Genomic DNA, 21,817 nt, shown 5'->3' with positions numbered 1-21,817 from the left:
ATCTGCCAGCATCTTGATCTTAGACTTTCTGGCTTCCAGAACTGTGAGAAATAAATTCCTGTTGTTTATAAGCCACCCAGTCTATGGTATGTTATAGCAGCCAAAACAATAAGAAACAGCTTCTGTACCAGTCTGATTTACTGCTTCTTCATGTCCGAGGGTAGCAGTTGACGGGAATAAGGGACCGTAGAAAACGAAGACCTCATTAAGAACACGACACTTCAAGAAGCCTGCTGAGCACCCTTCCACAAGTGCCCAGTCCCAAGGGCATTGCCCTGCCTGGCTCCACTCCACAACTGGGACCCACATTTTTGTTGTTCCCAGATATGGACTGTTTTCACCTCCCACTCATAATTCCCCATCTCTCTCACATCACTCCCCTGAGATAACACAATTCTTTTTTTTTTTTTTTTTTGGAATATAAGCTATGATTTATTTTCTGAATGGTTAGATTAAAAATATTTATTTTCCTGCTTGTACATATCTGAATCTTTTTTTTTTATTATTTTTTTTTATTTTTAATTTATTGGGGTGACAATTGTTAGTAGAATTACATAGATTTCAGTTGTGCAATTCTGTATCACATCATCCATAAATCACACTGTGTGTTCACCACCCAGAGTCAGCTCCCCTTCCATCACCGTACATTTGATCCCCCTCACCCTCATCCCCCACCCCCCAACCCCTTTACCTTCTGGTAACCACCAAATTACGTTCCCCAGATTAATTTTCAAACCCGTGGCCAGCCTGTGGTCACCGACTGCCCTCCAATCCCCTCACCCTCCCCCCCACCCCCCACCCCCCCGCCCATCTAGCAACCCTCAGTTTTTCCTCATTGTCTCCCAAACAGTTTCTGATTAGTTCATTCACTTATTCTTTTCTTTAGAATCCGCAAATAAGTAACACAATTCTTGATACCAATCCTGAATCAACACATCTGAAGTCAGTCCAAATCAGATTCTCAGAGATAAAAAATTTGTTTATTTCGGTGCACAGCTATAGAGTTCATATACCCTAGCCTGGGGGGGTGAGGGAGGTGGGGGGCAGAGGTGTACTTAATTTGTCTTGTCCCCAAGACGGGATAAATAGCTAAGTCACCCTTTACTCCCAGCACAGACCTTCAGAAGTCCCAGATCCTGAGCCCCAGATATCAGGATATGGTAGGGCTCACCCTGCTCCAAAAAAAGCTCAAACAGCCTCCTTTCAGGAAGGCAAGCCTTCTACTGCTCCTTTGTCTCCTGCCCACCCTTAGGACAGAAAGGGTCTGACCAGGCATCTGTTGGTGAACCCCAGGAGAACGTATCCATCTCTTCATCTGTAGCAGCTATACTAGGTCTCTGAGTTCCCATTTTGGGGTATCCCTGAGGTCAGTCTCTGGAGGTACTGCTGACGCAGAGGGGGCAACTGAGGATACAGTTCAAAGCCTTCTGGGAGAGTGGAATTAGGAAGCTTATAGTGGAGGAGGTGCTGCCGGAGACCCTGCAAAGAGGGAAGAAACTTTATGAAGTACGTAGTAAGATCCTATTGAGATCTCTATCCCCCAAGACCCTCTATTCTCCCATCTCCAGTATGTGCCCAATCCTACCTCATCTGCCAGCAGCCAAGTTTTCTGTAGCATGCTCCTGCGGGCAGCCTTGACTTCGTCCTAGAAGCAGAACAGGGAGAGGTGGCACTGGGCCAAGGGCTGGTACCCTCACTGGCCCTGCCTGGCCCTCGCTTCCTCTCCAGCTGGCCCAGAGGCAGCTCAATCGCAGGCTCTCTTTCTCCCTCTGGAGATGGGGATGTAACTTACGGAGCTCTTTGGGTCCTGGGAGAAGATGAAGTTGTTGACATGAGCCACAGCCACGGCATAGAGCACTGGGCACCAGCACGGACGAAGCGCTCTAGTAACCAGGACCCGGAAGTAGAGCTGAAGGAGGGCTAGGTTGTCTTCAGGAGGTCCCGTGTAGCACTCCAGGGACACAGGCAACTGTGACAGGGAAGATGAGATATGCTCAGGGTGAGGGTGGGAATGTGTGTCGTTGGAAAACAGGGCGATGGTTGATGGTCACATGAATCAAATCATGAGAGCAGAGGTCAGGTCCTGGACAGACATCCTTCCTTCTCTATCACAAGGATCAAGGCTAAAGACTGAAGAGCTGGAAAGCAGGTGAAACTGAGAAACAGTTGTGAATTTCTACTGCCATCACTACTTGTTTAATGTACTTAAAATGAACACTTTCAAAATGTCATGTTCAACCGCTCAATTCTATTATCAAACTTTTCAAAAGTTCATGTTCTTTGGACCAGTAATTCTCTTTCTAAAACATTAATTCTTAATAATTCATTAAATCATTAAGAAATGATTACGAGAGAAATAAAGTTGTCCAATAGTGTTTATCATAGTATTACTTAAAATAGCAAAAAGTCAGAAACTTTCATGCCCACCAAGGGGTTCTGATAAAATAAACTGGGGTGCACCCACACAATGGATTATTATATAATAAAAAATGTTGATTTCTTATAAATGTAATGTCAAATGAAGAAAACATGCAGTGATCCCAGTTTTATAAAATTATATATGCATGTAAAAGACTAGAAAAAGATAAATCAAAATTGAAATGCTCACCACTGGACAGCAGGATGGCAGATGACTGTAATGTTCTTTTTAATTCTCAAAAATATTTTATACTTTTCAAATATAAAATACACATTTATATTTTATATACATATATTAAATGTATTTATATATTAAAATACTTATATTTTAAGCTTACCGAAGAAATTATAATGAAAATGTCAAAACCAAATGTTAAAAAAATAGCTCTTTACAGCTTATAAATTGAGCTCCTTAGCTTGATATTCGAGGCTAAGACTTTATTAGCCAAGTTCTCAAACTAAAATCTGTTCTAGATTCCTCCCACCCTTCTATCTCATTCCTGTCTCTGAGCTTTTGATTATGCGGTTCCCCTAGGTACATTCTGTCCTTCCTCCTCAACAATCCAAATTCTAGCCAATCTTCAGTGCCTTGACAAGGAACCTGAGGCCCACCAAAGCTCCCCACTCCTCAGGACTGCCCCCAAAGCCCAGTACAGGAGCTCCCTAGTAGGCTGTGCTGGGCTGAGAAAGTACCTGGCTCAGAGGCAGGCCCAAAGCTCGCAAGGCTCCCACGTGCTCCCCAAAGAGGGTGAGGCGCAAGGTGACGCTGAACCGACGCTGCAGGGGAAAGAGTACCAGAGCCCCAAAAAGGTGGTCCCCAAAAGAGACAGCCTCAAAATGCTCCAGGAAGTTGGCATAGAGATCAGGGAAAGACGTCAGGCCAGGAAGTGGGCAATCCAGGTTGAGGTTTGGCAGGACTTCAGGCTGACAGAGCTGGGCCAGGAGGGCAGCCACCAGACGTTGGACTGGGGTCTCCCGGAACAGTTCACTGTCCACCAGGAACACACACATGAGCCGTGCTAGGCGGGCAGCAGGAGGCACAGCCCAGAGGGCCCGGGGGCGCCAGCTCTCCAGGACTAACACCCACTGCAGGGCCCACCTGGCTGTCCCCACAGTGTCAGCTAGAGGGACCGCCGAGGGGGTGTCTGAGGCCTGGTGGTAGAGGCGAATCAAGGGCAGGAAAGGCCAGTCGGTGGGCAGAAGCGGCTCCTTAGGCAAGGGGAGCAGCAGTGCTGGGACTCGCTGTAGCTCCCCTCGGTACAAGGCCTGAGAGGCTAACAGGCTGGCTTGGGCCAATGGGCAGTGGGTCAGGTAGCAGCTGCGGATGCTGGGGAGATCCTGGCAGGCCTGGGCCAGCAGAGCCCCTCGCCCACACCCAGAGTTCTTGCCGCTCCCTATGGAGAGCCGGTCGGAGAAGTCGGCTGCCTCTGGCCCCCCTGATGCTCTTTCCCTGCAACAGAACCCAAAAGCCAAAAATAAGGGCTGGAACCACAGTACCCAGGTCATGCCAGCTCTCCAGGGCTTCTGACAAGTTCCTAGTCCAATACTGCTCTTCCCTGTTCCCCTAATAACCGTCCATGTAGTGTGTGCGGCAGTTAAGAGGATGGACACTAGAGCCAGCTGCCTCGGTGCAAGTTTATAGAACTTCTCTGTGCCTCAGTTTCCTCAGAGTAAAATGGGGATAACAGTAATACCTCTCTATTTATTAGGGTGATTACTTTGTAGGGTATGTAGATGTCTAATCAGTATGTTGTACACCTGAAACTAATGTAATATTGTACGTCAACTGTAATTGAAAAATAAATTTTAAAAATACTTAAAATCTGGACAAATACTTAAGGGAATACAAGACAGACTGAGCCCTCTGTTAGCTATTATATGTATAGAGCTAGTATAGCTAGTTTATATACCATTTTTCAGCTATACAGTCACACTGAAGTCTCATAATAATTCTCTAGGATGGTTATCCTTCTCTTCACTTTACTAATGAGGAAATGGAAACTCACACAGGTTAAGAGTAATCCATGGAAGAAAGAGAATGAAGCTCAGGTCTCCTGGCTCCAAATTCAGGGCTGTTCTGTTCATCACAGCAGCCTCTCAAAAGGCTGAGTTGATGCCACCAACCCTGGACTTACGGGAGGAACTCCAGCCGGAACACACAGCTCAGCAGTAGCTCATGGGCAAGGTGCTCGCTTCCAGGCAGCAGCCGGCTCAGCAGGGCCAAGGCCACACCATGAAGGAGGGCGGCACTGGTGGCTGGCATTGGCTGGAATGCTGCCTGTGGACAGAAGGCAGGGGGTCAGGGCGTTGAGAGAGGACAAGGCAAAGAGAAGTGAGGACAAGGATATAAGCAAGGGGATGTATGCTGAAGGGCATGTCTGGAAGAAAGCAGGAAGTGCATGGCCTGCCAGCAGCAGCACAGGTTCCATCGAAGCAGGATAGAGATAATGGCGGATGAGGGAAGTGGGTACAGGTATGGGAAGGGTGGGGGGCACCCACCGCTCTCTGCGCCAGGGTGACTGCCAGATACTGCAGGTGGTGCTCATGACGCAGGGCCCACGCAGAGAAGGGTGTGAGGTGTGGGGCAGCCCTAGGAGCCACACACTGGAGGAAGTAGTTCTGGAGTCCTGGGGCAGCCAATACAGCAGCCAGCTGAGGAAAAGTAAGCTTGTTCAGATCTAGAAGGTGACTTTGATCCCTTCTGGGGGTCCCCAGGTGGCTGCTCCCTCCCCAGCCAAATTCAGAGAAATGGGTGCTGGTAGAAGAGGCCTCCCTTCCCCAAGGGGCGTCCTCCCCCTTTCTTTCTGACTTCGGCCATCGTGGCCCCCTTCCTGGCCTCTAACCAAGTACCGAGGGCTCACCTGGCCACATAGAGCCTTGTGGATCCGGGCCAGGGTGTTAAAAAGAGAGAGGAGGGCAGTGAGGAACGGGAAGGGAGAGGCTGAGCCAGCCAGACTGAGAAGCGGGCAGCCTCCTGTGCAGCCCAGTGACACGAGGCTAGGGAGAGCTTCGGGGGCCGGAGCGCAGGACTGCGGGTTGCAGAGAGGAGAGCAGCGCCTAGAGACAGAATGGAAAAGCTGAGGGCTATAGCCTGGTACGTGCCAGGCTAAACCAGGCAGGGGCTTGGCTGTGCAGACCAGTGCCCACCTTCCTCAGAGCCCCCCAGTGCTGCCTGCTAGGGATTCAGGTTTCCCTTGGGCTGAAGGCTTCCACCTGGGATGGAGCAAGGAGCTAGACCCCAGAATACCACAAGGAGAGAAACTGCCTCTCCCCTCAACTATACACATACATATATATACATACATACCCAAGGGAGGCCCACAGACTCCCCAAAGTAGGCTGGCTCAGTAGGGGCAGCAACAGCTCCTCTGACAGGCGCTCCATGTCCTGAAGCCAATCTCCTGGGCACAAGCCTGGCTGGAGGACCAAGGGGGTCACTGAGCTGACAGCCCAGGGCACCTATTCTCCTAGACCCTGTGGACCTAGGCCAAGCCCACAGTTCCATGGCCCAAAACAGCCATTGCTTGGAGGCTCCTGCCTTCTGACCCTTCTAGAAGACCATGAGGTTGCTCTGGCACTTGCTGTCTAGGGGTCCTGAGAGCATCAAGGCTCCAAGGAAGCTGAACTGCCACTAGAGGTTCTCTGGTCCCCACCAACATGGCTCTTTTGAAGTTCTACTGGGTATGGAGGTGGAAAGAGAATGAAAGGTAGGAGGGAAAAAGTAGAGGGAAGGAAAGGGTGGAGAGGGGGAGACAGAGAGAAAGAGGGTGGAATGTTAGGATGGAGGGAAGACAAGCAGGGCATGGTGGCAGGCAGGCAGGTATCACTCACCTGCTGGCTCCAGGCCCGGTAGTAGGCATCCAGGAAGAGCAGGCAGGCAGTGGGCACAGCGCCCAGAGCATTCCACATCTCAGGTCTGGGCAGCAACTCCAAGGTCTGTCTTAGACATGGCTCCACGAGAGGCTGGAGCCCAGACACCTGTGTCCAAGTGATCAAGGAAGGGGTGGCCGAAAGACTGGCCTCAGCAGACTCACTACAGGGGTGCCAAAAGGGACCACAGTGAGGATCTGGCTGCCTTGACTTCCCTCTAAGGTTTCCCTAGGGGAGAGCTCTCCTGCCTCTCTTGGAGCTTCTGGTAGGAGGGCCCTGCCAGCAACTCAGGGCTATTACCTACCTGCCGGGCTTGGGGGCAGTGCTGCCAGCTGCCAGGGTCAGCTGCGTGAGGACAGTAAGTAGTGAGGCTATCCGCTGCATGGCCAGGGGCTGACAGGGATTGGTGCTGAGCTCCTTCGGTACAGCCTGTAGGGCCCGCATCAGCACCGGGTATAGCTCCCTGGAAAGAACAATTACTGTCTTTAGTGTAGAAGAGAGATGGAGATGTAAGGCAAGGCAGGCCCAGCCCAGGGTTCTGCAGTCTGGTTAAGTAGGATGAGAAGGGAGAAGCCCCAGGGCTAGGTACTGCTGGCAGGCTTCAAGAGGAAAGGAAGGCTGGGGGCTGAGGGAAGGAGTTAGCCCTGCAAGGCTAACAGGGAATTTAAATCAGATTTATACCAGTGCTGCTGTGCACAGAATGTGGCTAACCCAGCTCTGTTCCACTCTCCCCTGGCTGGTTCTGACCCTCACGCCCTCTTCATTACTCCCACAATCCCCTCTTCCCTCCAAGCTTGAAATATTGAGCGAAGCTGAGTCATTAGCTTAGGCCAGAGTGCAGAACTGGATGGGTCTGCCAAGGAGCCTATGCCATCTCTCTCACCTGTAAAGGTCACCTCCCTGGCCATAGGAGGCGGCCACAGCCCATAGACGGAAGGCCTCAGTGTTCAGCGTTTCAGCTTCCTCCAGGGGCAAGGCCATTTCCTGAGGAACCTCAGCTATAAAGCGGCACAGACGGCTCCGGAGATCAAAGCTGCTCAACTGAGGGTGAACAGAGAATCTGGGGATCACGGTCAGCTGGGAGTCACAAGTAGCCTGAAGTCCTCTCACTATAGAGACTGGCTCAACTCAGCCATGTTCCATGCCCCTCTGGTGCCATAGGGTCATAGCCCTGCGCTAGGGTAAAACTACCTCGTCCATCTCTCTCTCCCTCCCTCCCCCATCCTCTCCTTTTTAGCGAGCACTTGCTGGGCACCTTTTCTAGGGCTACTGGGCTACGGGTGATGGGTGCCCATCTGTATATGCTCGTCTGGTCTGGGTCCAGGGAGCAGAGCGCCCGCATAACAAGATCAGAGTAGGCCTACAGGATATACTAGGCTCCAGGTGACTAGGTTCCTGACCAGCGGTTTTTGTTGCATTTCTAAGCAACTGGATCAGAGACAAAGAGGAAGATATCATGAGTGGGCCACCCAGAGTCCAGCGGCCAGGCTTAGCCCTCAACCCAGCACTGTCTCAGCAGCCCTTCCCCCCGTCACCTCTCCCCACTGCCCCTTGCCCTGCGTCCTGCTCACCAGCCGGGCAGCAATATTCCTACCAGCCGAGGCCAGGACACGAAGTAATTTCATGGCAGCAGCACAGGGCACTTTGTGTAGACTGGGGGTAGGCCCCACCCCCACAGGGGACCAGCTGGTGGGCAGGAACTCTCGAACGATGGTCTCCAAAAGCCGAGGGCACTCTAGGACCTGTGGGGGGACAGGAAGAAAGGGAGGGAGGGAGGGTGAGGGTCAGGTCCAGGCCCAGCGAGGCTTTCTGCCCGTCCCCTCTTCTTTCTCACCCTTGTGGCTGATTCCAGGGAATGCCGGGCCAGGCGAACGAGCACGGCCAGGATGTCCAGGACTACAGAAGGTCCTGGGCAGGTCACCTCCAGGACGTAGCGCAGCCGAGGCAGCAGGTTAGTGGCCAGAAGCCCCTGGGGACCAGAGAGATAAACCCACTGCCAAATGCAGCTGCGCCCCAAGCCTTGATGAATGACCCCTCTTGCCAAACACGTGCTTGCCCTTGAGGTCATGGGACAGGTGCAGCTGTCCCAGCAGCTGTACCTTGATGACATCATATCGGGCCAAGTCTGACGGAGGCCGGTTTCCTTCCTCAGGGCTCTTCCTTTTTGCCTTTTCTGCTGGGGGCTCTTCATCCTCGTCCTTATCCTCCTGGCTGGGCATGAGAGGGAACACCAAAGCTCCATGGTACCAGGAGAAGGTGCTGTCAAGGAGCTCCTGCCAGAGGAAGAATCGGGTGGGAAGAAGAAAGGGTCAGGCCAAGAAATGGGTCCAGGAGAAGAGAGCAGAACTACCCACAAGGAACAGAAAGGCAGGGCTCTGGGTTTTGGAGCCTTTAGGAGAAGAGGGTGGCTCTGCCATCCCATTCTCTGCTCTGCCTGGCAAAGCCTTCACAATGAGGGCGTGCCCAGCAGCAGGAGTCGGGACCCCGATGCCTCAAAGCTCCGTTCCTGTCCCTGTTGTACCTCATCTCCAGGAGCCACCAGCAGAGCCCGAAGAGCCTGGATAGCAGCTGCAATGACCCCATCCACTCTGTCATCCAGGGAGAAGCGCAGCAGGAAGAGGAAACCAGCATCCAAAAGGAGGCGCAAGACACTGCCCACTAGCCGGTCCCCAAATTCACCAGCCTGGGCCTGGGAGGCAGGAGGATAAAACCTTGCAGGAGGAAGTTACAGTCTTTGTCCTAAACCCTTTACATGCCCACATATGACCCTGGGTTTGTCCCATTCCCAGTCTGATGACTCACAGACAGTTGATGTATGGGCTAGCGAGCCAGAGTGAAAAGGGCAGGAGGTGAGAAAGTCTGAGGTTGAGAGGTGAGGTGTGGGGGTAGCAAACCAGCAGTCCACTCACCCTGCCAATGACCTGGGCCAACACATGCAGTGCGAGTACTCTCTGCTGGGACACTTGGCTGCGCGTCAGGTGGAACAGCTCCTGTAGGGAGTACCCTGCTCTCTGGGGCAGGGACAAGAAGTCAGAAAGAACCAAGACACAGAGCAGCACTGCCCAACAAATACACAGCAACTCCTATAGGCCAGGCATTGAGTTAGGTGTCAAGGGGAAGACAAAGATAAGGGATATCTCTTGTCTCTGCTCTACATGGATCCTCAAATTGGTAAAGAAAGTAAGATACAAACAAGTAACCATGACATAAGGCAAATTGGGAGAAAGGTAGTACTCGGTGTTTAATTTGCAACCAGAGAACAGGAAAGAGAAGGGGGACCGGGAAGAGTGGGTGGGCAGAGCTTCGATGGCCTGGCCTACAGCATTGGGTAAAGGCATTCCCTGGAGCGGAGCCTTGGAGACCCTTGGAGACCCTTGAGCGCAGGACGCATGTTGGGGGAGAGCAGCAGAATGGTGCGGCAGGAGTGAGGGAGGCAGGGACAGACTGTGGAAGGTCTGTCTTGTGGGGCTAAAGGGCCAAGGCTATTCTGTGAGCAGAGGGGAGCCAGGGAGCTTTCTGAGGCAAGGCATGGCTGAGCTGGAATCAGCGTGGTGGTCCCAAGAGGGATGGATGGAATGGCACGGCGGACAGTGGAAGACGTAGGATTGAGCAGACAAAAGGGAGCAAGGCTTTTATCTAGGAAGCATCAAGGGGAGGTAAGATAGACCTGGCAAGTTCTGGCAACTGACTAGAAAGTAAGGGAATGAGGAGAAAGATTTCAAGCCTAAGAACCTGACTAGACAACAAGGCCATGAACTGGAACAGGTCACACAGGAGGTCCGAGGCATCTGACCAGAGGGCCTTTCCCACATGGTTGTTAAAAGCTGCCCAGTCCTCCTGGTCCCCATGCCTCACCTCTGCCTCCTCTCCATGGTGGTGCAGTCCCAAATGGGTGGGTAGGTCCACATCGGGGGCCAGCAGTTCTCCTTGAAGACTGAATCGGGCCTGCATCCTCTAATGGGAAGAGAAAGAGGACTATGGGCTGGGCAGCAGCAAGTTCCCCACACCCATTCCACCTTTAGTCCCAGGCCGCTCGAGATTCAGGTCCTGACTCCACCTCTGACTAGAAATGGGGCTCCTCTAGCCCATGGTGCCAGGAAGGGGAGCGCAAAGGAGAAATGTTTCTCAAGCTCGGGGGAAGAAACAGGCCTGAGTTCTGGGTAAAGAGCCACAGCCCCACTCCCACCTGCTCCACCCCGTGTAGGCCAGCGGGCCCTCCTTACCTCCTGTGTCTGCTGCCGTCGGAGTGGGGGCAGGTCCTGGGTCCAATGGAGCTTCTCCAGCTCAACAGTGTCCATGTGCAGCCATTCCTTGTGGGGGGCCACCGGAAGTACCGGAACTGGGGAGATGCAAGGGGAGTAGTACTCCCTAAGGGGCTCAGCTCACCGATCCATTGGGGTCCTAGCCATCACCCAGCAGCTGCCACATCTACCTCTGCCCAAGGGTCTGGCAGCTTCTGCCTTCAGCTATGGCTAAATGGTATGATCCAGGGGCTGGAGCTCTTGAGAACTGGGCGAATGTCTCAGATATGGCAGAAGGCACGCAGCCCCTGGGCTCTAACCCCTTTCTGACCTCAAGGATTAGTTGGGAGGGGGAAGAGGAAGAGGAAGAGGTAAGGAAGAGAAGAGAGAGAACAGAGGAGGAAGGGAGGATCACATGTATCAGGGAAAAGAGTTCTCCACTGCCCAGCGCCAACCTCCTAGAGGAGGGGAGTGGGGACAATGAGGGGGCAGCTATATTGCTTCAGCAGGGCAAGGTCCACAACGTCCTCTTGCTTCCTCATCCCAACCCCCACCCAACCTGCTCAGCTGGCCTGGAGCTTATTCAGTGGCAGGAGGTTCCTGGCTCTTATAATTCAATTTCTGCTTTTGCTAATCACTAATAAAATAATCAAGTTCCTAGGAAATGAGTGCTCCCACTAGCCTCTCTGCATCAAGTCTGGCATATTCAGAAGACCTGCGTCAGACTCTTCTCCCATCACCCGGGACCTGCCATCTTCCCCCAACACTGACAGCAGAGGCAGAAAACTGTGGGATGGATGGATCCACCGCTGGGACAGCCATTGCAAAAGCAGCAGGGAAATGGTCTGCAGGGGGAGGGGGCTGTTTAGCTATCACACACGGCTGCCTGCCTCTTACCAGGGAAACGAGAGAAGGAGCAGTAACAGGACAAGAAAACAGGAAGCACGTACTGGAAGAACATACATATCAGCAAATGAAGACTGATTTCAAGGTAGTAATGAGGATTAACGTTCGATGTCCAAGGACAGGGAAGATACTCCTTTCTCATCTGCCAGGCCTAGGAGAAGGAATACTTTCCTCTACTTTTATTCCCCAAAAGATGTAGCTCCTCCTCCAAACCTGGCACTCCTGGCTCTAGCTCATCTTCCTGCTTGGACTCATTGGCAGAAGTTGGCATAACGGGCTCCTCTCCAATAACCTCTGCAAAGGGTCTTCCTGGCCTCAGCTCCTTAGTGGCCTTTTCTTCTGCTTGCTCAGGGGTGTGGCTGCGAGACCTCAAGAAGGCAACCAAGCTGGGATCTACAGGAGAGGGGGGAGGGGAAAGAGGGTGAGGGCAGGTCCCCCCCAGCTTCCTCTGGACCTGAAACCTGCTGCATACAGCCTGCCTATGGGTGCCAAGGCCAAGACAAGCCACTTTCCAGCCCTGAACTGAGCTCCCTGAGCTCTCTTGGGGCCTCAATGACCTGCCTGCCCACCCTTCCCAGTTCCCTGGCCCATCCCTGCTCATCCCTACGCTTGACTCCAGGTTAGAGGCCCAAAGTAAGTGGCTATGGAATAAATGAATGAATGTTGACTAGGGTGAAAAAGAAGGCATTTAGCTGTTTGATTTATGCACAAATATTCACTAAAAACCAAATATATGTGCTGTGCTCTATATAGGTGCTAGATTGGAACAAGATTGACTTGGAACAAGATTGGAACAAGGATGACTTGGTGCTGGTTTTGGGGAACAGAAGCTAGAAAGGAGGTGTAGTATGGCAGAGTGTCAGTCCAGTCCAGTGCAGCCGCACCAGAGAACAGCTATAACAGTGCTTATCACACTAGGGTAGCACAGTAAACACAGCACAGTGGTTAAGAGCAGGGCTTGGGAGATGACACAGACCTGGGTCTACATCTCACCCAGGGTCCTTACCAGCTCTGTGACTTGGGGGAGAATTTCTTACATTTCTGAGCCTCAGTGGTTTTTTTCCTAAGTAAATGAGGTTAGTACCAGCTGCCTCACAGCAACAGTTTGGGGACAGAATGAAATAATGCATTAAAGTACTCAGCACAATGCCTGACACTCACAGTAAGCCTTCCTTAATAAGTGGCAGTCCTTTCCCAGCCTGGTCTCAGTAGGAAAGCCAGGTACCCACCAAGCTGAGTCAGCAACCGCTGCTGTTCCTGCAGGATCTCCTCAGGAGTCATGGCTTGCAGTCTTGTTATGTTCTCTTCATGGATAGTCTGGGCTTCCTGCTCAGCCTCCTGGCCCCTGAGCCCCTTCCCTGTGACCAGATGGGGTCCCTGGAAGCTGTGGTTCCCCCACGGAAGCTGGCAGTCCTGCTCCCTAGGTATGAATGACTCACAGGCCACAGAACCTGAAAGAAGTATATGATTAGTTTCATCACCTCATACGAACTGGGCTTTCTAGCCCTCTTGTCCAACCCATTAGCCCTGGAGACAGATGGAAGCCCCAGAACCTTCCCAGGCAGAGTGGAGAAACCCCTCCTTCCAAACAAGTTGGGTTGGGGTGGTGACCTCTCTATTCATTCTTTCCCTTGGGCTTACATGAGAAGATTTCCCTTAGAAATATCTTTTCTAACTCTTCTCTTAGATGTTCAGGCAGCTGTCTGCCTCCAGGACCTGCGCCCAGCTATTCTGCTAGTAATTTGTATCATTAAAAGAATCCTGGCTTCCATCTTTATTTTACAGTCTCTGCCAGACATTTCTATCCCCTTCCTTTCTCCTAGGGTTGAGTAATGGCCTGCCCTCTTCCTGCACCCAAGACCCAGATGTGGACCCAAGCCACCCATATGCAATCCTCTAAGTGGGGGTATAGGACAGCTTTCTCTGTGGATGGTTCAACTGCACTTTATGTTTGAGGCAGGGAATATGTATATCCAAAGATGATTCTTTGATCATGTATCACAAAAAGGCCAAGTCTATGCCTCTTCAACTCCAGCTCACCCTCTGGTGGGTCCAGGCTAGACACAACTTCTTTAACAGGTGGGACTCTGGCTTCAGACACTCTCCTTGCTGCAATTTCCTGGGCAAAGATGCTTTTCTTACCAGATGTTGCTGGCTTCCTCTATGGGGCAAAAAGAAAACCCAGGTGATTGATACTCATTACCTCATTCTTTTCTCAACCTCTTTATACCAAGGTCACTGGAACAAAAAGATAAAAGGGACTTCCTTAATCTCCAAGGGTCACAACCCTAGTCCTCAGAAAAAGCAGGGCACTATAGAAGCACAGGTCTTGAAGTCTGATAGACTTGGGATGGATTTCCAGCTAGCTCTTCCATATAGTAGATACGTAGTGTTGGAAAAGTTATTTATCTTTTGGGAGACGCAGTTTCCTCATCTGAAAAAATGGGGATAATGATACCTACCTTTCATGGTTGTTATGAGGATTAAATGAAGTAATGCATACGAAGTGCTTAGTATAGTGCTGCTTTAACAACAGAATTGCATATCATTATTAAGATTACCTACCTAGGGAAGATGCACTATGAGGCTCACCTGACTGTACCCTAAGGGCAATCTAAGGTTACCCCTGCCTACCTGTCTCCCCTGTGAGCGATGGAATACAGGAGGGAATGCAACGCCACTGGGCACAGGCAGATTCACAGCCACTGAACTTGTATCTCGTTCCTGCAGCAACAAGGCACAAAGTAGTGACGATGTAGAGATTTTTCCAGGATGGAGCCTATCCCACTAGCCCCAGTTCTGTATGACAAGAAACTTACTCTAGGGAGTGAGGAACCCACCTTGCTCTTTAGGGCACAGTGATTCTAAACCAGCCCCCAACCTGACTGTAGGGGGATAATGTCCCACCTTTCTGAATCACCCTTTACTCATAAGGCTCACCACCTCCACCCAACAGCCTTTGCTGCCCTAGGATGCCTTGTCTCACTCAGCCAGGTTGAGACGCACAATAATCTTAGTCAAGACAGCCGTGATGTGCTGATCATGTCTGTTCAGCCTCTCTTCGGGGTCCTCATGTTCAGCCAGGGGCTGGCCAGGGCTGGGCCTGGCTCTTTTGGGGGGAGCAGGAACCAAAGCTGGGGGCAAATCTGGAAGATCTGAGAAAAAAAAAAACCCAAGAAGAATCTGAGGGCTCGGGGAAAGCCAAAGAAAGAAAGGCAGCTGCTATGGGGCCCTGGATCAAGCTGTGTCACTTTGGGCAAGATCTTTTAACCTCTTTGAGCCTCACTTCTTCCTATGTAAAATGAGGCTGCAGCAACAGAGGCTACGCAGTGTCTGAAATAATGGTAGGGCAGAATCCAGAAGGGAGAGGGGACGCTGAAGCTGTACCCTCTCTCCTTCTCAGACTCAAACCCACAGCCACTCACTGTCCAGCATCACCACATCCCGATGATCCTCCAGGGGAGACTGGTCCAGGTTAGCATCGCCACCTCTCCTACTTCCTTTCTTCACCAATTGTACTGCTGGGGCTGCACCAGCTGCGAGAAACTGACTCTGGAATCGCAGCAGGTCCACCTCAGACTCCCCTGGCTTTGGTCTGGATAGCATCTTGACACTCCAGCTGCCTCTCCAGTGTGACTCTTTCCAGCACTGCTTCGGTGTGGGGACTCCCTCTCATTCACCCCTAAAAGCAAGGAAGATCGGTCCTCTTTAACTGAACCCTGGTTCTCTTTATTGTGTATCAAATAAGACTCTTTTTCCTTGGGTTCAATTCTCCTAATTCATACATTTTGCCATTCCCTCCCTATTTAGCCCTCCCTGATGTCATCAGTCTAGCAACAATATTTACTGCCAACTTAGGTCGTTTATCACCTGTGAATGATAAAAACTCTCAGGAACAATGATAGGGGAACTAAGGAAAATGCCATCAGGAGCCTGGCAGATAAATGTCATACCAGGGAGTGGTGATTCTGTACCAAACTGTAGAGAACATGCCTGGCCTGAAAGTATTGAATTATTAAAAACCTTGGGCTGTAAAACATCGATATATAAAAATCATTTGCATTTCTACATACTAGTAAACTACGATCAGAAAATGAAATTAAGAAAACAGTTCCACTTACAAGAGCATCAAAAAGAATAAAATACATAAGGATAAATGGCATCAAAGAAGTTCAATAGTTGTGCACGGCCGGGCCCCACAATTGCCCGTAGGGCTTTGTGGCCGAGCGCGCTCCGGGACTAACCGCGTCAGCAAAGAGAAATCATCGAGTCTCAGCTTATGCTGCCCGCGGATGGAGGGCCGTCCCCGGGATCTCCGTACCCCAGGGGCCCGCGGCCGCTCCTGTGCAATCCAAACACACTCGGGTAGGCTCCGATAAAGGAACTAGATACCGTATAGCAGAGCCCTCCCCCGGGATCCCCTGAAATCCTTCTCTCCAGCCCAGCCACCTACTTGCTCTAGGACCGCCTGGGCGCCGCCATCTTGCCCCGCAAGGGCCGTGTTTCCGCCGCCGCCGCCGCACTTGAGTTTCCGCCCCGCCGCCAGGTCCCGCCTTTCCCCGGCTTGGCTCCGCCCGTTCTGGGGCAAGTTGGTTTGGTGCTCTGGACCCGTGAGCTCCAAGGTACTCAGCTTTCAGTGTCCTACCCAGCACGTGAGTTCGACGCCGACGCTCAGAACACTCATCCTTCGGACGTACAGCAGGCACAGGCCCTTCTACACAAACAACACCTGCAACAGAGGCAAAGCGTTCCTCAGCCGCTTCTCTGCCCTCACCAGCCCTGATAACCATAACCTACACCCCAGAACCCAAGCTGAAAAATGGGAGTGGTGAGAAGAGAGGGGAAAGCCCACAAGGTGATCCTCCTGCCTTTGTTCATGCTAGTGTCCCTTATTAGAAATCCTCCCTCTTTTCCCTTCACCCCTACCCCCAAAGTTTTTCTCTTCTCTTAAGGCCTAACTGGAGTCAACTCTAAAACCTTGGCCAACCCGGCCAACTCACTGAACTCTCCTTGGAATCTCCCACCTGTACAACTTGTGTGGCATGTTGGGAATGCATTGCCGACTATCAACTATCACTAGTTACCTTTTCAGAAGCATATATCCTGTTCCCTTGAATAGACTGTGAGTTCCTTGGGGGCACCAGGCCTTTTTTGCATTCATAATGCTCAGCACCCAGCATATTGCCGTGCGCAGAGGACCTTAGTAAATCATTGCTTGGTTGAAGGACAACTTAGGGCAGCCAATAATTGTCCAGTCAAACTTTAGCAGGCATCGGTTACCTGGAGGGCTGGTTAAAACAGATTGCTGAGTCTCACCCTCAGAATTTCTGATTCAGTAGGTCTGGAACAGGAACCAAGAATTTCCATTTCCAATAAGTTTCCAGGTATTCTATAGAATCTTTCTTTAGCTCTTAAGCTCTCAACTGCAGCAGTAAATTTCAGCTACTATAATTTAGCCAACCTCGGGGTCCAAAATAGTACTGTACCTAGTCAGAAGTTATGGGAAGTAAGGGAGGGGAACTAGAGCCAAAAATGCAGGAAGAATAATAGAAAATCATTGTTTGAAGGGGTGGCTGTTTAGCTCAGTTGGTTAGAGCGCGATGCTTGTAACACCAGGGTTGCAGGTTCGATCCCCATATGGGCCAGTGTGAGCTGTGTCCTCCACAACTAGAGTGAAACAATTACTTGACTTGGAGCAGATGGGTCCTGGAAAAACACAAAATAAAATAAGTAAAAGTTGAAAAAAAAAATTTTTTAAGTGAATTACTGCTTTCAAAATAAATTATTAAAAAGAAAAAAAAAAAGAAAGAAAATCGTTGTTTGCAATCAGTAATGATATAATCACACCAGGCAATGGATCATCAATGACTGATAAAACTATTAGATGAAAGGTTGTTGAGGACTTTATGTGGATAGGATCAGGTTGCCAACTTATGAACCTACTGATGAATCTTAACATCACTAAAAGTGGGAGCACTGGACATAATGTGCCTCCTGATTGATAACAATTGGAAGTACAAAACACTTCCTCAGAAGGCTTCATGCCAAAAAATTGAACCTGAATCTAGCCAAGCTTCTAGATCTAACTACCCATCTTCAGGAATATGGGTGGTAGAAGAATGTGTTAAATGATAGCACAGGGATACAATTAACCAAATCCAGATTGTGGGTAATTCTATAAATGACCCAGTTTCTTCTATAAATTTCATGTCCAAGAGAGAAGGAGGACCTCTTATAGATTTGAAAGTCTATAAGAGATTATTAATTAAATATGTGGTCCTTGTTTGTATCCTGATTCAAATAAACCTACTGTAAAAAGACATTTCTTGAGACTCTTAGGGAAAACTAAACACAAACTGGGTGTAATAGGATACTAAGGATTTTTAAAAAATTTATTGGGTATGGATGTGTTTTTTTTAAGTAAACTTTATTTTAGAATAGTTTTAGATTTACTGAAAAATTCCAAACAGTTTCCATTTATCCTAAACATAGTTTCCTGTTATTAACATCTAACATTAATATTTTACTTTTTTTTAGAATTAATGAACCAATATTGACACATTATTACTAACTAAAGTCCATCCTTTATTCAGATATCCCCAACTTTTCTCTAATGTCCTTTTTCTGTTCCATCAAGGATACCACTTTATATTTAGTTGTCATGTCTCCTTAGGCTCTTCCTGGCTGTGACAGTTTTGTTTGTGTGACAGGCTTTGGTTTTTGATGACTTGGACAGTTTAGAGTAGTACCAGTAGGGTATTTTGTAGAATGTCCCTCAACTGGGATTTATCTGATGTTTTTCTCATGATTAGACTGGGGTTATGGGTTTTTGAGAGGAAGATCACAGACCTAAAATGCCATTTTTATCACATTATATCAAGGGTAGCTACAATCAACATGAATTATCGCTGTTGGTGTTAACTTTAATCACCTGGTTGAGGAAATGTTTATCAGATCTTCCCACTGTAAAGTTACTTTTAACCCTGTTTCCATCCTGTCTTCTTTGGAAAGCAGTCACTTTGCACAGCCCACACTGGAGTGTAGAGTTGTGCTCCTTCTCCTTGAGAGTGAAGTATCTACATAAGTTATTTGTAATTCTTCTGCATGGGAGATTTATCTATGCTCCCTATTAATTTATTTGTTCAAATATATATTTATATTTTGATATACCTTTTGATATACCCTTTAATATACCTCATCATTTTGTGTGTGAGTGTGTGTGTGTGTGTGTGTGTGTGTGTGTGTGTGTGTGTGTGTTTGGGTTTTTATTTTTGACCACTTCCTTACTTTTTGGCACGGTAAGATGATCCAAGCTCATTTTGTATATTTCCTGCTCCAAACCTATAATTAGTTATCTCTCCCATACTCTTGATTCCTTTTATTGGAAAATGGTATCAGAAACTAAGTTTGGGGTGCTAGGTATGCTCATTGCCACTGGGGTGTCTTGCTCTTAGGTTCTTCTCAGCTGACAAAGAAAATGTATGGGTATACTGTTGTATATACGCATACCTATACATATTTCTATATGTAACCATCTGAATTATATATGGATGAGTATTTTTAAAAGTCTGTTACATCGAGATACATAGTGTAATATTTATAGCTGAAATTAATTATATGGCTAAGATTTGCTTTTTAAAACTCCAGCAAAACAACAACAAAAAAATAGGACAGTAGAACCCAATTGGCGAAGGTAATCATTGAAGCAGAGTGATGGTACATTGAGGTTCATCATTATGCTATTCTACTTGTGTGTATGTTTGAAATAGTCCATAATTAAAAGGTTTTTATAAAAAGAGAGCCCTAAAAACCTCATTTGCAAAGTTATGATTAAGGAGGGTCAAGTCAAAAAGTGAACTATAAGGTCTGACAATTAAGTTTGCGAACTTGCCACCGTGCACGTACATTGGCAGCACTGTACAAAGAGCTTGTAAGGCTTCATAACCTTGGTATATCAGTGTCTCACAGCTTTGTTCATTTTGACATGTGGTGGTGTCTTGCTGAGTGATGTTCATTATTGTTATTGCGTGTTTTTGTGTGCTGTCGCGAGAATGTCTGAACTTGAATTAGAGCAATGAACAAACATTAAGTTTCTTGTTGAACTTGGCAAAAGTAGAAGTGAAATCAGGGACATGTTAGTCCAAGTTTATGGGGATAATGCCATAAAGAAAACTGCAGTGTACAAATGGATTAAACCTTTTTCTGAGGGGGGAGAAAGTGTCACTGATGAAGAGAAAGGTCAGGGTGGCCAATAACGAGCAGAACTGATGAAAACGTAGCAAAAATCTGTCAAATTGTGTGTCAAAATCATCGGCTGACTGTGAGAAGCATAGCAGATCAAGTAAACATCGATAGAGAAACAGGAAAGTCTTAACTAAAACTCTTGGCATGAGAGATGTGTGTACAAAAATGATCCCAAAGAAGCTCACCAATGAACAAAAGCAAAGGAGAGTCAAAGTTTGCTAAGAACTTTTGAGCTGTGTTATCACTGGTGATGAAACAGGGATGTAACCAATACAACCCTGAAACAAAGTGTCCAACTGCACAGTGGACATCTGCCAACTCTCCATGACCAAAAAAGTTCCCTCAGTCCAAATCAAGAGTCAAAACAATGTTGCTAACCTTTTATGATATCAAAGGGATTCTTCATTATGAATGTGTACCAACTGGACAAACAGTTAACCAAGTTTACAATTTGGAAGTGCTGAAAAGGCTGCATGAAAAAGTTAGACGACCTGAACCTTTTGCCAACAATTCATGGCTCTTGCATTATGACAATGCACCAGCTCATACGACACTGTCTGTGAGAGAGTTTTTAGCCAGTAAACAAATAACTGTATTGGAACCCCCTCCCTACTCACCAGATCTAACCCCCAATGACTTCTTTCTTTACCCGAAGATAAAGGAAATATTGAAAGAAAGGCATTTTGATGACATTCAGGACATCAAGGGTAATACAACGACAGCTCTGATGGCCATTCCAGAAAGAGTTCCAAATTGCTTTGAAGGGTGGACGAGGCGCTGGCGTCGGGGTGTAGTGATATTCAGCAATGAGGTATGTAGACCTTTTTCTAGGATGAGTTTGAGAACTTAATTGTCAGACCTCATTCAGACAGCCACATACAGGGCATTCTGATACACATGCACTCACACATGAAACTCTTCCTCTCAGGGCCATCCCTTGGTGAAATTTCGAAGAGGATAATTTTTTTCTTCCACACTTTTGGACCCACCTGCTGTTTTAGAAACCCCAAACTTGTTGCTCTCTTCCTAAATCTGCTTTTGGGGAAAAATCTGATCATTTGAATGTACCCTATGACTGTAAGTCAAAGTGTAGTTTCTCCTAGGAATTTACCTTTCTTCTTCATTTTCAGCTGGGCAAGGAGTGGCATTGTTTTGTGCTGAGAAATTTCAGGCAAGGGGTGTTTGGCAGGTGCAGCGCAGCAACAGTCCCCAGCACCCCTGGCATCGTACCTCCAAGTCCCACAGGCATAGATTCTCTGGCTTCTCTAAGAGGATGAGGAACACAGTCTGTGGCCTGCTTGTTCCTTCAGTGGAACTTCCTAACTCTCCCATCTTTGACCAGTGGCTGGGAAAGAATAGGTTCTCGGTCACAGGGCCGGGGAGACTGCCATGACCTCATGGTTCACCTTGGTCCCACCCACCCACCCAAGGGGAATGGAGGAGGAGATCCTAACTCTGAAAATGCTGAAGCAGCTGCTTCCTGAGACTGTTGGAAGATGCCATCAGGGTGGTCTCCTACAGATGGTGTTTATTTCCAGATTTGTCTTTCCCTTCTCTTGTTCATTGGCCTCCTCAGGCAGTCCCTAGGTCATAAAAGGCAGAGAGTGGGCAGATACTTACTTCACCTGAGTAGGGAGATGCCAAGGCCCAACCGAGCTCCACCCATAATGAGGGACTGCTGCCAGCCCTTCCTCTCTCCTGAAGCCCTTTCTTACTCCCCAGGGATAGATCATAGCTGACTCTGGTTCTGTTCTGAGGGCAGGAACTCCTGGGACAGCTTACTCTTGCATTAGGTCAATGCATTTCCTGTTGATTTGATTAGTTTCCTTCCAAGCAATGCGTTTATGAAAGGAAGAGAAATTTTTGCAGGCATGTATTTGCATAGGCAGCCAACCTCCTACACACACACACACACACACACACACACACACATTTTCTCCCAATCCACCCACAAAGCGTCAGTCACATTTAGAGTTTGCACAATGCACACCCTCCCTCATACATCACCATGCACACCCTCTTACCCACCTACACCCTCTCCCGCAAAAATTACACCTGCTTGTATACCCTTAAAGCATGTCCTATACCGTGCCCAGAGAGAGAAAGAAAGATGGGCCACATAGGTAAGAATGAGTTCT

General features: G+C 48.8%; 1 protein-coding gene across 1 annotated transcript; it reads right to left on the bottom strand.

Annotated features, from left to right (window-relative positions):
• Window positions 1-951: 951 nt before the first annotated feature.
• On the bottom strand, window positions 952-15,948 carry RPAP1 (RNA polymerase II associated protein 1). The gene is made up of 25 exons (XM_033109290.1): window positions 15,889-15,948; window positions 14,861-15,117; window positions 14,442-14,590; window positions 14,070-14,159; window positions 13,476-13,596; window positions 12,665-12,886; window positions 11,649-11,828; window positions 10,512-10,627; window positions 10,144-10,242; window positions 9,198-9,299; window positions 8,810-8,977; window positions 8,388-8,561; window positions 8,123-8,257; window positions 7,860-8,030; window positions 7,172-7,329; window positions 6,593-6,751; window positions 6,250-6,451; window positions 5,726-5,835; window positions 5,280-5,475; window positions 4,918-5,070; window positions 4,554-4,696; window positions 3,112-3,868; window positions 1,793-1,969; window positions 1,586-1,645; window positions 952-1,479 (listed from the first exon to the last, which is right to left on the bottom strand). The coding sequence occupies exons 2-25, from the start codon at window positions 15,039-15,041 to the stop codon at window positions 1,330-1,332; spliced, it is 4,173 nt and encodes a 1,390-aa protein (XP_032965181.1). The 5' UTR covers window positions 15,042-15,117; window positions 15,889-15,948; the 3' UTR covers window positions 952-1,329.
• Window positions 15,949-21,817: the final 5,869 nt, after the last annotated feature.

The sequence above is a fragment of the Rhinolophus ferrumequinum genome, chromosome 6, assembly GCF_004115265.2.
Source record: "Rhinolophus ferrumequinum isolate MPI-CBG mRhiFer1 chromosome 6, mRhiFer1_v1.p, whole genome shotgun sequence".
Taxonomy (NCBI): Eukaryota; Metazoa; Chordata; class Mammalia; order Chiroptera; family Rhinolophidae; genus Rhinolophus; species Rhinolophus ferrumequinum.
The sequence above is the reverse complement of the archived record's forward strand: the minus strand, read 5'-3'. Positions and strand labels throughout refer to the sequence as shown.